Source organism: Alternaria arbusti, assembly GCF_024043155.1.
Source record: "Alternaria arbusti strain BMP 1465 chromosome Unknown scaffold_3, whole genome shotgun sequence".
In the NCBI taxonomy this organism is placed as follows: Eukaryota; Fungi; Ascomycota; class Dothideomycetes; order Pleosporales; family Pleosporaceae; genus Alternaria; species Alternaria arbusti.
In genome coordinates this window covers 840,590-852,733 of record NW_026249943.1, presented here as the reverse complement: position 1 = coordinate 852,733, position 12,144 = coordinate 840,590, and the positions used below count along the sequence as shown (strand labels likewise).

General features: G+C 51.8%; 5 protein-coding genes across 5 annotated transcripts; 3 read left to right on the top strand and 2 right to left on the bottom strand.

The window, feature by feature from the left end:
* Positions 1 to 2,671: 2,671 nt before the first annotated feature.
* Positions 2,672 to 4,318, bottom strand: RRP3 (ribosomal RNA processing protein; the record flags this gene model as incomplete). Its single annotated transcript, XM_051443467.1, has 2 exons — positions 2,672 to 3,573; positions 3,631 to 4,318. 2 exons carry the CDS (start codon positions 4,316 to 4,318, stop codon positions 2,672 to 2,674), a joined length of 1,590 nt encoding a protein of 529 aa, XP_051304962.1.
* Positions 4,319 to 4,603: 285 nt separating this feature from the next.
* Positions 4,604 to 6,126, top strand: J4E86_002910 (uncharacterized protein; the record flags this gene model as incomplete). The annotated part of the gene is made up of 4 exons (XM_051443466.1): positions 4,604 to 4,719; positions 4,772 to 4,871; positions 4,920 to 5,477; positions 5,530 to 6,126. The coding sequence occupies 4 exons, from the start codon at positions 4,604 to 4,606 to the stop codon at positions 6,124 to 6,126; spliced, it is 1,371 nt and encodes a 456-aa protein (XP_051304961.1).
* A 136-nt stretch (positions 6,127 to 6,262) lies between these two features.
* J4E86_002909 (uncharacterized protein) lies at positions 6,263 to 7,349 on the bottom strand (the record flags this gene model as incomplete). The annotated part of the gene is made up of 2 exons (XM_051443465.1): positions 6,263 to 7,172; positions 7,225 to 7,349. The coding sequence occupies 2 exons, from the start codon at positions 7,347 to 7,349 to the stop codon at positions 6,263 to 6,265; spliced, it is 1,035 nt and encodes a 344-aa protein (XP_051304960.1).
* A 469-nt stretch (positions 7,350 to 7,818) lies between these two features.
* On the top strand, positions 7,819 to 8,766 carry J4E86_002908 (uncharacterized protein; the record flags this gene model as incomplete). The annotated part of the gene is made up of 1 exon (XM_051443464.1): positions 7,819 to 8,766. The coding sequence occupies one exon, from the start codon at positions 7,819 to 7,821 to the stop codon at positions 8,764 to 8,766; it is 948 nt and encodes a 315-aa protein (XP_051304959.1).
* Positions 8,767 to 9,268: 502 nt separating this feature from the next.
* On the top strand, positions 9,269 to 10,272 carry J4E86_002907 (uncharacterized protein; the record flags this gene model as incomplete). The annotated part of the gene is made up of 2 exons (XM_051443463.1): positions 9,269 to 9,302; positions 9,485 to 10,272. 2 exons carry the CDS (start codon positions 9,269 to 9,271, stop codon positions 10,270 to 10,272), a joined length of 822 nt encoding a protein of 273 aa, XP_051304958.1.
* Between the last annotated feature and the right edge of the window lie 1,872 nt (positions 10,273 to 12,144).

Here is a 12,144-nt window from a genome sequence, read left to right as displayed (position 1 = left end):
CAACACATGCGAGCACCTGGTCTTTCCGAAAACTATTCTGCCATTTACTATGTCTTTTGGCGTCGAAGAAATGTACGCATTCTTCAAAATGACACACTCCCGATCTATGTCTCTCGGCGTATCTGTCAAGTGTAGCACATTATAGCGCCCGGCCAGATATAAAAGCTCACCCAGCCACTCTGCTTTCTTGCCTCCATCACCCACTCCTTCGCACAAGGATACAAAAGCGTACCAGCAAGCGTCCATGGACTTTGCGTGCTTCTTCCAAAAGACCAAGGCCAAGCCCCGCATGTGCAGTTCTCCCGTTCTTTATCAATCTACCTTAAAACCTGATTGAGATCAATACTTCCTTTCCTCATCTACTCAAAACCTCCGATTACCAAAACGGATGATGAAAGAAGCCATGGATAGTGAAATACGAGAAGCGACGCTCCATGTGTTTGCTGTCTCCTGCAGCGGTCTCAGCACTCAAAACAGACAGCTAAGTAGTTCATGCGCTGCACCGGCAGTCGGCAAGACCAGCAAGCAAACAAGCATGCCGTCCACCTAATGGCATGAGGCTATCTACTATCTTAAAGATTGTTATGAACATTCACAAATATTAAAAAACAAACGAAATGACCTCGGTATGTTTCCTGCCAACAAATTTCCAAGACTATTTGCAGCTCTTGCATGGCCGTCCGTTCCTGACCTTCTTCTACTTAATTGTCCCTCGCTGTGAGCGTCGGCGCATCTATCACTCTACCATCCGTTCAAATCTAAAAGCAGCTGGAACATGTAAATGCATGGTTTTTCCAAAAGTGTAAACGAGCTTGACATGACTTCGGTCGTCTGCAACTTGCTCAATTCCAAAAACATCCACCATCCAGTAACGTCTCCCGCCGCTTTCATTCGAACTATAAATGTCACTTCAACACGTGATACAGAGACGTGTAAATACCCCTCAATCCTTTCTTCCTCTTCCACTTCGTTATCCACTCGCTCAAGCTTGAGTATTCAAAGTTGTCCAGCGAAGCTGAATGGAGTACCCTGTTCTTTTCCAAAAGGCCATCACTGTCAAGCATGGCTGCTTTCCCGCACTCTGTCCATTTACTCAAAAAACTCGTTCAGTCCACCGCACTCCAAACTGACAAACATTTGCCTTATGATTGGGAAACGCCGCCGAACAGAACGATGTGGCCTCCAAAATCTGCATACGAACAGGTCATGATCCAGACTGTGTTTTGAGATTCTAAACTAAAAGCAGCGAATTTGAGTTGCATGTGGGCGACTTCGGCGTCGGTAAGAGAGGGTTTTGCAGTACTCTACTCTTCCTCTCAACCTCATGCGTGTTGTTCAAAGTACTATCCAAAATTTACCACGAGATCTTCATGGCTCTGCCGAACTTGTGAGATTTGCTATGACACGCGACATTGATCCCGTACGATTGAATTCGTGCAACCAACGGAAGTGCAGAGTACATTTGTATTGTTGACGGGCGATGTGCTTCATGTAAGATTATGCTTTATGCTGAACAACACATGTAATATGATTCAAACGATTTCGGAATGCTCAGAACCAGTTTGTCATAACAAAACCGCGAATGCATACTCGAGATCGATAGCTGAGTCTTTTCGAGAGGCAGCGCCATGCGCAAAAACTCATCATCTTTCCAGAACGAGACATCGCTTGTGTTTGTTATCGTTTTGGAAACATGACCCATCCGTCTTTTCTTTTTGGTCATTGATCGAGAAGATCTTGGATATTAGGAGGGAGGAAAGATCGAGACCAGAGAACAGCTTATATAGCCATCCACAGCCACGAGCTTCCAAAGTCTCATGTCCAGACAATCATCCCTTTTCAGCGAGTCTCAACTCAAACATTCGGATATCGTCTATCATGTAGAGAACGAACGGATCTTTTGATGATGAAGTATGAGTCTGATGGTACCGAAAGGCGGAGCCATAGTCGGTGTCTTCCTCAGTTTTTGCGGAGAACATAAGCAGGAGGAACTCAGGGTTTTGAACTTATGGAAGTCTTCTTGGAGCATTTTTGGAAAAAGAGGAAATGATTTTGGTGTATGAAAGGAAAAGAGAAGACGCCGTCGTAGAGGGCGTTTTATACCATGCACAGTGGCGGGGTTTCAAAGTTGGGTTGGTGAGGCGCTATGAACCTGGAGGCGAGGCTTTTCCAGAAAGGTTGGATAGCCTATCTCATGTGGAAAGTGGAAAATCTTTGGGAATGTAGAGTGAACGTTTGATGGTATTGGGAGGCAGAGCCATGGACTTGACAAGTCGTGCTTTTCGAAGACGACATCAGCAGGTGACCACAAGGCTTGGAATCATGGACACGTTCCACCATTTTTTTTTTTGGAAAAGAAGAGGAAGTTTTGAGTGTTAACAAGGACGAGAGAAGTGAGCTCGAAAGACACCTTTTATACCCTCCACACCATCCGCTAGGCCCGTCAAAATCTCCTCGATAAAGCGATGTGTTCATATATCATATTCGATGCTCGCATAATCCATCATAACCTCCTCCACATCCCCATCCAAAACACAAGCACACAAACTTTTCGGTCCTGACCAAGGGTGCCATCTTCTCCAAGACATGGTCGGGGATCAAGCAACTCGTAGGGTATACGCGAAAAGATCAAAACGCCAAAACCGACAGCCCACACCTAGACACACGACATCTAACCCTCCTCGGTGTCCATCGTGTCACGACCTCTACCCCTGCCTCCACCGCGTCCTCCTCTCGATCCACCTCGACCACCGCGTCCACCCCTGCTGCCTCTTTGCTCATGGTAATCCTTCATCTCACGAACAGCTATCCTCTGTGCATCACCCACGCGCTCCGCGTAGACCATCGCTTCGTCCTTGTTGATGGCCTCTTCCGGGATCTTCTTACCAAGCGCATTCTCAATCCTCAGCCAGATCTCCAGATCATACTGTGTAACGAACGATACCGCCTTACCCGACTTTCCCGCTCTTGCAGTTCGACCAACACGATGGACGTAAGTCTGAGAGTCGCTCGGCAAGTCGAAGTTGACGACGAGGTCAACGGCGGGGATATCGAGACCGCGGGCTGCTACGTCGGTTGCGACGAGGATGTCGCGGCTCTTTGACTTGAATTTGTTGAGAGCGCCGAGACGGGCGGACTGGCCTAGTTGGCCGTGTAGCGGGATGGCGCCGAAGCCGAGGGTGCGGAGGAGGATGGAGATACGTTGTGTTTCGTTGACTGTGCGGGTGAAGATGATGGTGGGGTGGCCGATGTTGTCGTTGAGGAGGTGGATAAGGTAGAGGTCCTTCCATTTGAATGGGAGGAAGATGTAGCGCTGTAGTAGGGTCGAGACAACTTGATGCGAGGAGCTGCTGATGCTCACGCGGACTGGGTTTTGTAGTGCGGCGCGCTGGAGACTCTCGACCTTGGAGGACATGGTCGCAGAGAATAGGTATGTGTGTCGGCCTTCCCGAGGAAGTACCTTCAAGATCTTGTCTAGTACGGGGCCGAAATCGAGGTCGAGCAGGCGATCGGCTTCGTCGAGAACCATGTACTTCAGATGCTTCAGACTGAAGCCCTTGGTGTTTTCAAGATCTACGTGATGTTGTCAGTATGGGTGTCACTTATAGTTCGTATATGTGCGTGACTCACGGTCAAGCAAGCGTCCAGGTGTCGCTACTACGACGTGCGGTTTCTTGGACAACGAGATGGCCTGAGGTACCATGTCCATTCCTCCTACCAACGTCGCGCACTTGACGTTGATAATGCTACCCAAAGCATCCACCTGTTGTGCGATCTGGTATGCCAACTCTCGTGTCGGGGCCAGAATCAGACCAAACAACGGCTGTGGCTTCTCCAGTAGCGACTGAAGAATGGGTAGGACAAATGCCGCCGTCTTTCCGGAACCCGTCTCGGCCAATCCGATCACATCCCTACCTTGGAGGGCGAGTGGTATAGCTTGTTCCTGGATAGGCGTCGGGTGTACGTATTTCAAGTTTTCGACTGCATCGCAGAGCTCTTCGCGCACGCCTAGATCGGCGAAGGTCTTCTTCGCTTCGTTCGCGGCGGGTTGCGCTTCTTCGTTCGTTGTGTCGGCGGTGGTAGAGGGCCCTGCTTCGTCTTTTGAATTGCTGTCGCCTACTACTTCTTGGACTTCTTCGCCATCGGTTGAGTCCCTCTCTTCGGCGTCATCGTCATCGCCAGACTCGGATTCTGGTGGTGGTGCAGGCTTCTTCTGGACTTTCTTCGCGGGTGCATTCGATGGTCGCACTTTCTTCGACGACACACCAGCGGCGGTGGTCGCATCTGCGTGAAGCTTTCTTTTCGTGACTCCAGGCATGGTGTTGTTTTGATTGTCGAGTCTGGAAAAGTTGTGCGGCAGAATCATGGTACCGCGGTTGGAACCAAAGAAACCGCGAAATCTTGGCGGACCCACCTAAAAGTTCGAAAGCCGCAGCTCTAGTTTGCGACTGCATGCGCAAAAGCCATTCGTTCGTCAACAACAACACGCCATCCTCCGACTTAGTGGAGTGAAACACAAGATCGCATCGTAAGAATAACATATCCTGCCACCAACAATTCCCATCAATACTCCAACTCGGGCAGAGGCAACTGAGTTTTCGCAATGGCTCGTGGAAAAGGAACCGCGAGGAAGAAGCAGTCGGTGCGCGACAAGGAGCTTTCCAAGAAGCCGATAGCAGGGACACCGAAATCCATGGTCATTCGCATCGGTGCGCAGGAGTCAGTGTGATCGAATCGAGTAACATCCGAGTCTTTTGCTAACAACATCTAGAGTAGGAAGATCTGTCTCAGACCTCGTAAACGATGTGCGCCACTGCCTGGAGCCTGATACCGCTATTCGGCTGAAGGAGCGAAGGGCGAATAAGCTCAAGGTATTGCATACATATTTACCGGCATGATCTGAGCTAACAGCCTCAAAGGACTTCCTTGTCATGTGTGGACCGCTAGGTGTCAGCCATCTTCTCCTCTTCTCACGCTCAGAAGTCGGCAACGTCAACCTCAGACTATGCCGCGTCCCCCGCGGACCTACTCTCCATTTCCGAGTCGAAAACTACAGTCTCTGCAAAGACATTCTCAAGTCAATGAGACGCCCGCGGGCTGGCGCAAACGACTTCCTAGTCGCGCCTCTGCTTGTCATGAACAACTTCCTTACCAGCGATGCGGAAAGAGAAAGACTCGGCGACAAGGCACCTCCTAAGCATCTCGAGAAGCTCGTGACGGACATGTTCCAGGGCCTGTTCCCACCCATTCAACCGCATACTACCCCTCTACACTCGATCAAGCGCGTCCTCCTGCTCAACCGTGAGCCTCCCTCGGAAGAGAATGGCTCCGTCACAATCAGCCTGCGACATTACGCGATCACAACGAAGGTCACAGGCGTACCGAAAGCCATCCGCCGGCTATACGCAGCCGAGAAGCTCATTGGCAGCAAGGAGAAGAAGAAGAAGAGCGCACTACCCAACCTAGGCAAGCTCGAGGTAAGCAGTCACTCCCCAAAATGCATAGAACCTCCACTAACCCCACCTCCAGGACGTCGCAGACTACATGCTCGACCCCTCAGCCGCCGGCTACACATCCGCCTCGGACACCGAACAAGACACCGACGCCGAAGTCGAAGTCGCGCAGCCCGTCCGTCAAAAAGTCCTCTCCCGCAAAGAAAAAGAAAAGCTAAAAGCCGGCGACGAAACCTCGCACGCCCGCGCCCGCGGCTCAAAACCCCGCGTCGAGAAGCGCGCCGTCAAGCTCGTTGAACTGGGCCCCCGCATGAAGTTGCGCCTCACAAAAGTCGAAGAAGATGTCTGCGGCGGCAAGATCATGTGGCATGAATACATCAAGAAGAGCAAGAAAGAGGAGCAGGAGTTGGAGAAGAAGTGGACGCAGAGGAATAAGGAGAAAGAGGAGAGGAGACGCGTTCAGAAGGAGAATGTGGAGAAGAAGCGCAAGGAGAGGGCTGCTGCTAGGGGAGAGACTGGTGAGGGCGAGGGCGAAGGAGAGGAAGATGAGGACGAGGAGATGGATGACGATCTTTTGGATGCGTATGATATGGATGACGATGTTTGGCAGGATGCTGCTGATGCTGGGGAGGAAGAAGATGAAGATGAGGATGAAGAAATGGAGGATGAGTGATGTGGTCTGATAGAAAAGTCTTAATGATACCCTGAATGTTCAACGCTTCATCCTGAAATTCAACCAATCTATGCTTCAATCCCAAGGCACATGCAATACAACCGGGTATCAAAACACCATCCCCCCATAAGCTACTTTATCCCTTCATCTTCTTGATCAAAACCTTCTCTCCATCCGCACTCAATTCCCACCCAACCCCCTCCTGCACCAACTCCTCCCAGCTCCTCTCCGCGCACCTCTCGACAAACGCCCTATCCGCACTCAAATACGCTCTACCCAAACACTTGAGCGCATGCACCCTAACCCCTCCATCCGCCCACTCCATAACCCTCCTCTGATACCCATCCACACTTCTTCTCACGCGCCAAAACCCCACGTAGTCATCCGCGACCAGACACCGCAACACCTTCTCCACCCTCCAATCCTTATATCCATACCGTAGTTTCGTGGCTCGGGCGCCGGAGTAGTCGGATTGCCGACATGCTTGGTCGAGGATCAATAGGCCGACGACTTCGTGCAGGGTGGATGGCGAAAGCGGGTTGACGGGATGGATTTTCCCGAGGAGGGAAAGCAGAGACGGGAGGTAGGAGGACCAGTCGTGGCACAGGATGCTGACGTGGATGGCGAAGGTGTAGGCGCGCAGAGCGAAGGCGTCGGTGCGTGAGGACGCGGTTATGGCTTCTCGTAGCTTGCGCAGGGAGGCGAGGACGGTGGAGAGTTCTTGGATGGAGGGCGTGAAGGCCTTTTGGGGGATGGGGTTGTGTGGTGTGTTTGTGGAGGTTGAGGCGAGGGGTGGGCGGGTGGTGGGTTGTTGACGGGCTTCTGGTGGTGCGTGTTTGGAGAGGGAGAGCGAGGAGAAGGAGGACGTGAGTTTGGAATTGGCGGTGGGCGCTGTCGTCGACTTGGTCGTGGTGGTCGTGTCGGGAGGGGGGATGCTAACGGATATGAAGAGGCGGTCTAGTTCGTCGCGGTTGAGGGCGCAGAGTTTCATGTAGCGTTCTATTATGCGGTTGAAGTAGATCTCTTGTGTTTTGAAGTCGTTCAGCCTGTATACTCGTTAGCCATTGTGTCGAGACGTATGGGGCGAGAGGGCTATACCGTGTCTCTCCTTTGGAAGGCAGTCCGTATGTCTCCAGGACATCTTCGCGGACGGGCTTCAGCCGGTTCCATGCACCTGAGGCGGCGCGACGGCTGCTGGGTCGGCCGGGATCTGAGGACTTCATTGCGCTGGTGGTGGAGTTGGGCGGTCTGGTGGAGAGCACGGGAGGTCAAGTTATGTCAAAGACTCTAACAACCATGGCTGTATATCACCTAGCGTATTTGCGACACATGGTGTGTGGTGGTGAAAGCAACCGCGCTTGAGGCTGGGAGGAAGGGAAGGTGGGATGGAGGGGCAGCGCACGACCTCGACGCGTCGGAAATGTCTTGTCTCGTGACAACAGCGAGACCACTGACAATGTTGCCCATAAAGAGCGATTGCGCTGTCAAGGTCATTGCTTTGCTTTAGAAGCGACGTGTTGTCCTCGCAAGCCTGACCGGACGCGGTATAGTCTACCTAGATCGCGTGTAGTCCCTGAGGGTATTCGCGGATTCTCCGAGGCCGCTTCATGACATGTGAACTTCCAACAAACACTCTTATATTGCAGGCCGCCCCCTCAAATCTGAATCAAAAGATTCAAATCAAATACATCCATGATGGAAGCAGCCAAGGAAGCAACCTCAAAAGCCGCGCAAACCGGGAAAGAGCTGGAGCAAAAGGTTGAAGAGAAGTTGATACTACTATGGGACGAACTCTCGCCATGGCAGCAAGACAACCACTACATTCAGTCGGGATACCGCGCTCAATCCAACTCATTTGTCAAGTCCTGGAAGAGTCTCGGATATCTGCACAACGAAACCGTCAACATCTACACCCATCTCATCGGAGCTGTGATGGCTGCCATCTCCTCCGTCGCACTCTACAATACGTTGTCACCTCGTTATGACACAGCGACGCAAGAAGATGTCTGGGCCTTTAGCTGCTACTTCGCAGGAGCTGTAGCATGTCTGGGCATGAGCGCGACGTACCACACCATACAAAACCACTCGCACGAAGTCGCTGTCTGGGGCAACAAACTCGACTATCTGGGCATCGTCTTCTTAATCTGGGGCAGCTTCGTACCCATCGTATACTACGCTTTTGGCAGCGAACCAGAACTGCGAAGGACGTACTGGACCATGATCACGACGCTGGCAGCTGGCACGTCAGTCGCAGCAACACATCCCAAATTCCGCACTCCCGCATTGCGACCTTTTCGAGCGCTCATGTTTGTGCTCATGGGACTTTCCGCTGTCTTCCCTGTACTTCATGGCGTTCAACTGTACGGTGTCGAACATCTGCGCAAGAGCATTGGCTTGGATTGGGTCCTTTTGCAGGGCGCGCTGTATATTGCTGGTGCCGCTATCTATGCTGCGAGAATACCTGAGAAGTGGAGTCCTGGGAGTTACGATATCTGGGGCTCAAGCCATCAGATCTTTCACGTCTTGGTTGTTCTTGCGGCAGCTAGTCATCTCGTGGCTTTGGTTACGGCGTTTGACTACGCACATACGCACAGGATGGACAAGGTGATACATGGTATGGGAGGCAAGATTTGGACATGAGTACACGATGCTATGGCAAAGCGCAGTCAACCAAAATGCTTAACATCTTCAATGACCGACTCAAGAGTGTAGTCTCGTCCTCTTCGAAACCCTATTCAGAATGCCATGCCGTGAAGGAAGCGATCGACAAGGATGTATTTCGAGAACGCGCACAGACCAGCCGATGACGCCGTGGCTCGATCGCCAGCCACCTTCCCCATAGATTGCACAGATTGGCGTTTGTGGGTCAGGGCAGCCAATCACGCCTCAGCACCGCAGCTTCCGATCTTCGAGAGCTCTTTCCCAGCACTCAGGTTCCCGGCTTCCATTCTTCTTTTCCCTTCCACACCGCCCGTCGCGTCTCTTCCAACTACTTGCGCATCACTTCTACGCATCACCGCATCCATTGCACCTTTACGCGCATCAATTGCTGTTCCGCCCCGCTTTCGCGACTTTACACGCGGTTTTGCGCACCATAACGTCATCTCTTACCACCTGCCACTGCTAAGCTACGTTACACACAATGACCGACACTGAGATCCAACAAGGAGATAAGGGTACGTGCCTCTCAATCCTCAATCCGAGACCCCTTCAGCCGTTCAGTGGCTGCGCATCGCGAGGTTCCGCCAGGCGCATTGCGCTCACTGGCGCGTAACGATTGCCCATCCGCGCGCGTCTTCCTTGCCGCGATCGGTATAATCGCAAAAGACTCAGGAACTCACTGCTAACGTGTGAGCAGTCTCATGGAACTGGGGCTCCGGACAGCCCGGTGGCACCGCTGCCGAGGTCAAGGACCAAGGCGAGATTGCCATTGAATCCAAGAAGGGCAACACCATCAAGAAGAACGCCTCGCCCGACAACCCCGCTGTGCACGTCGAGCGCTCTGGCAACGATGTCGTGAAGCGCGCTTCCGAACTCCAGATCGACGAGAAGGCCGGTGGCGCTAACGGCGACTCCAAGGAAGAGGACAAGTCGGCAGAGTCAGAGAAGAAGGATGACGACAAGTCGGCTGACTCAGATAAGAAGGAGGACGAGAAGACCTCTGAAGCCGAGAAGAAGGACGAGGAGATGAAGGACGCGCCTGACAGTGAGGAGAAGAAGGAAGAAGCGCAAACCAACGGCGAGTCCAAGGCTGAAGAGGCCAAGGAGGATTCGAAGGAAGAGTCAAAAGAACAGGCCAAGGACGACGCGACAGAAGACAAGTCCGACGAAAAGGACGAGGAACCCCAGGCCGGCGACAAGCGCAAGGCTGACGAAGTAGCCGCGGATAAGACCAACGGCGCCGACGCCGACGCCGATGAGAAGCCCGCCGAGAAGAAGGCAAAGACCGACGAGGCCGACGACGATGAAGCCGACGAAAAGGAAGAAGCCGAGACAAAGCCTACCCCCAAGAAGGGCGGCCGTGCCAAGAAGGAGAAGAAGGAACCCGCAAAGAAGAAGGCACCCAAGAAGGCTGCCACCGCCGACGGTACACCACGCCGTAGCGGCAGGACCACCAAGAACACCGCATCAATGGCGGAAGACTAGATGCGCGACACGGTACGAAAGTCTCCTCATAGGTTCAAAATGCATAGAGTCACGGATGGCGACGCAAAGGATAACAATGAAACGACCATGGAAAAATGGATACTGGGTGGAATGGAAAAGGATCTGTATTCATCGGTGGCAGGCGCTCATAAGGGATGGATTTCGCACTCTCATTTCCTTTTTTTGAGGTTCTGCTTTTACTGCGGTATCGTTCGTCTGCTTTTCTGGGCTTGTATGTAACTGTAACATGGAATGAATCAACAAAGTTAACATAATATGTTTGATTCGCTTGATCAACTACTCGGCTCGCTTTTCTTGAGCGCAAAGGTGTACGATGTTAAGTGTTGAAAACGGTAGATGAAATGTCTCGAATTACTATGTGACCCGTCTTGTTGAAGAACGCTCCATGTCTTCAGTGGGACATAAGAACGATAGCACGACGCCGGCGATGTGTTCACGTATATCATGGGTTTCATAAACTCACTCCTTTCTTCACGTATCATCACAGATCACATAGAGAAAATATCACAATCTTCAGAAAATATGCTAGCATTAAAGGGCATGACTATGAATTACTACTGCTTCCTATTCCTATGCAGCGCTGCTTGAAACTCTGTAACGACTCGTCAGCAACTTGCCCCAAACGTAATGAAGCGACGTAACATGTATGTGTAATCTCTCATTCAGACAGGAAATACTCATTCAATAAAGGCCGTGAAACCTTCTCCGATCCGTCTTGAAACTTGTGATTTGTATTGTGATCATCATTGCGAGATGGGGTGTGGGGAGTGTGCGTAGGAGAAGGAGAGTGGTGGACTTACTTGGTTGATTGCTGGGAGGACTGAGGATGGTTGGATCTGCTGTTAGTTGTGGGACGGTGGCTGCGGCTTCTGAGATTTGAGATGCTAGTTGCGTTTATGTGTCGCGATGTATTAATCGCGCGTGTGACGCGGTCGTAGCTATGTAGCTGTGATGAGAAGGCTGGGAGGAGCTCTGCAGAGTTCTTGCGCGTTTTCAAGCGAAGGGTCTTGGCGGGCCAGGCCCATGCGTCCTCCGTGCCTGCCCCACCTTCCTTCACCACGATACTCACTCTTCTCGTCCGATGATTCTCTTCGCACTCATCGCCTGATCATTCGATTGCTACTGTTGCGCATCGTACTGCCCTTCAACCCTAAGTTTATTCCTATTGGGTTCGCGCCTTTGTGTTCTCCAACGCTTTCAAGGCTGCCTGCCTTCTTGCGCCTCGTTGCCTTCGATGTAACGCCCACGACGAAGAGGAACTTCAAGTCCGAAACAACAGCTGCAATTAGTCGGAATATGCGCTTGTCTAGCGACGCAATTCCATTATGCGGCTTCTGGACGCACGCACTCTGGAGCTGAAGACGTTCGTCGACAATATCCCACCATATGCCATCCTTTCGCACTGTTGGGAGGATGAGGAAGTTGTATTCTCTGATCTCGCTGATCTAGGACAAGCGAGGAAAAAGAAAGGCTTTACTAAGCTTGAAAAAACTTGTCAGCTTTCTGTTGGAGATAGACTTGATTACGCCTGGATTGATACCTGTTGCATCGACAAAAGCAGCAGCGCCGAACTCTCTGAGGCCATCAACAGTATGTTCGCATGGTACAGAAACTCCGAGAAGTGCTATGCCTACCTCGCAGACGTGGAGTTACCCGACAGCCTTCCCCTCAGTCGATGGTTCACTCGTGCTTGGACCCTCCAGGAGTTACTCGCTCCCAATATCCTTCACGTTGGTAGATTACGCGATCGAATTCATGGTGCATTTGAGGGAATCAGGTTCTATTCCCGTGATTGGGTATATATCGGAAGCAAGGTTAGCTTGGGTGTGCGAATATCAGAGATCACAGATA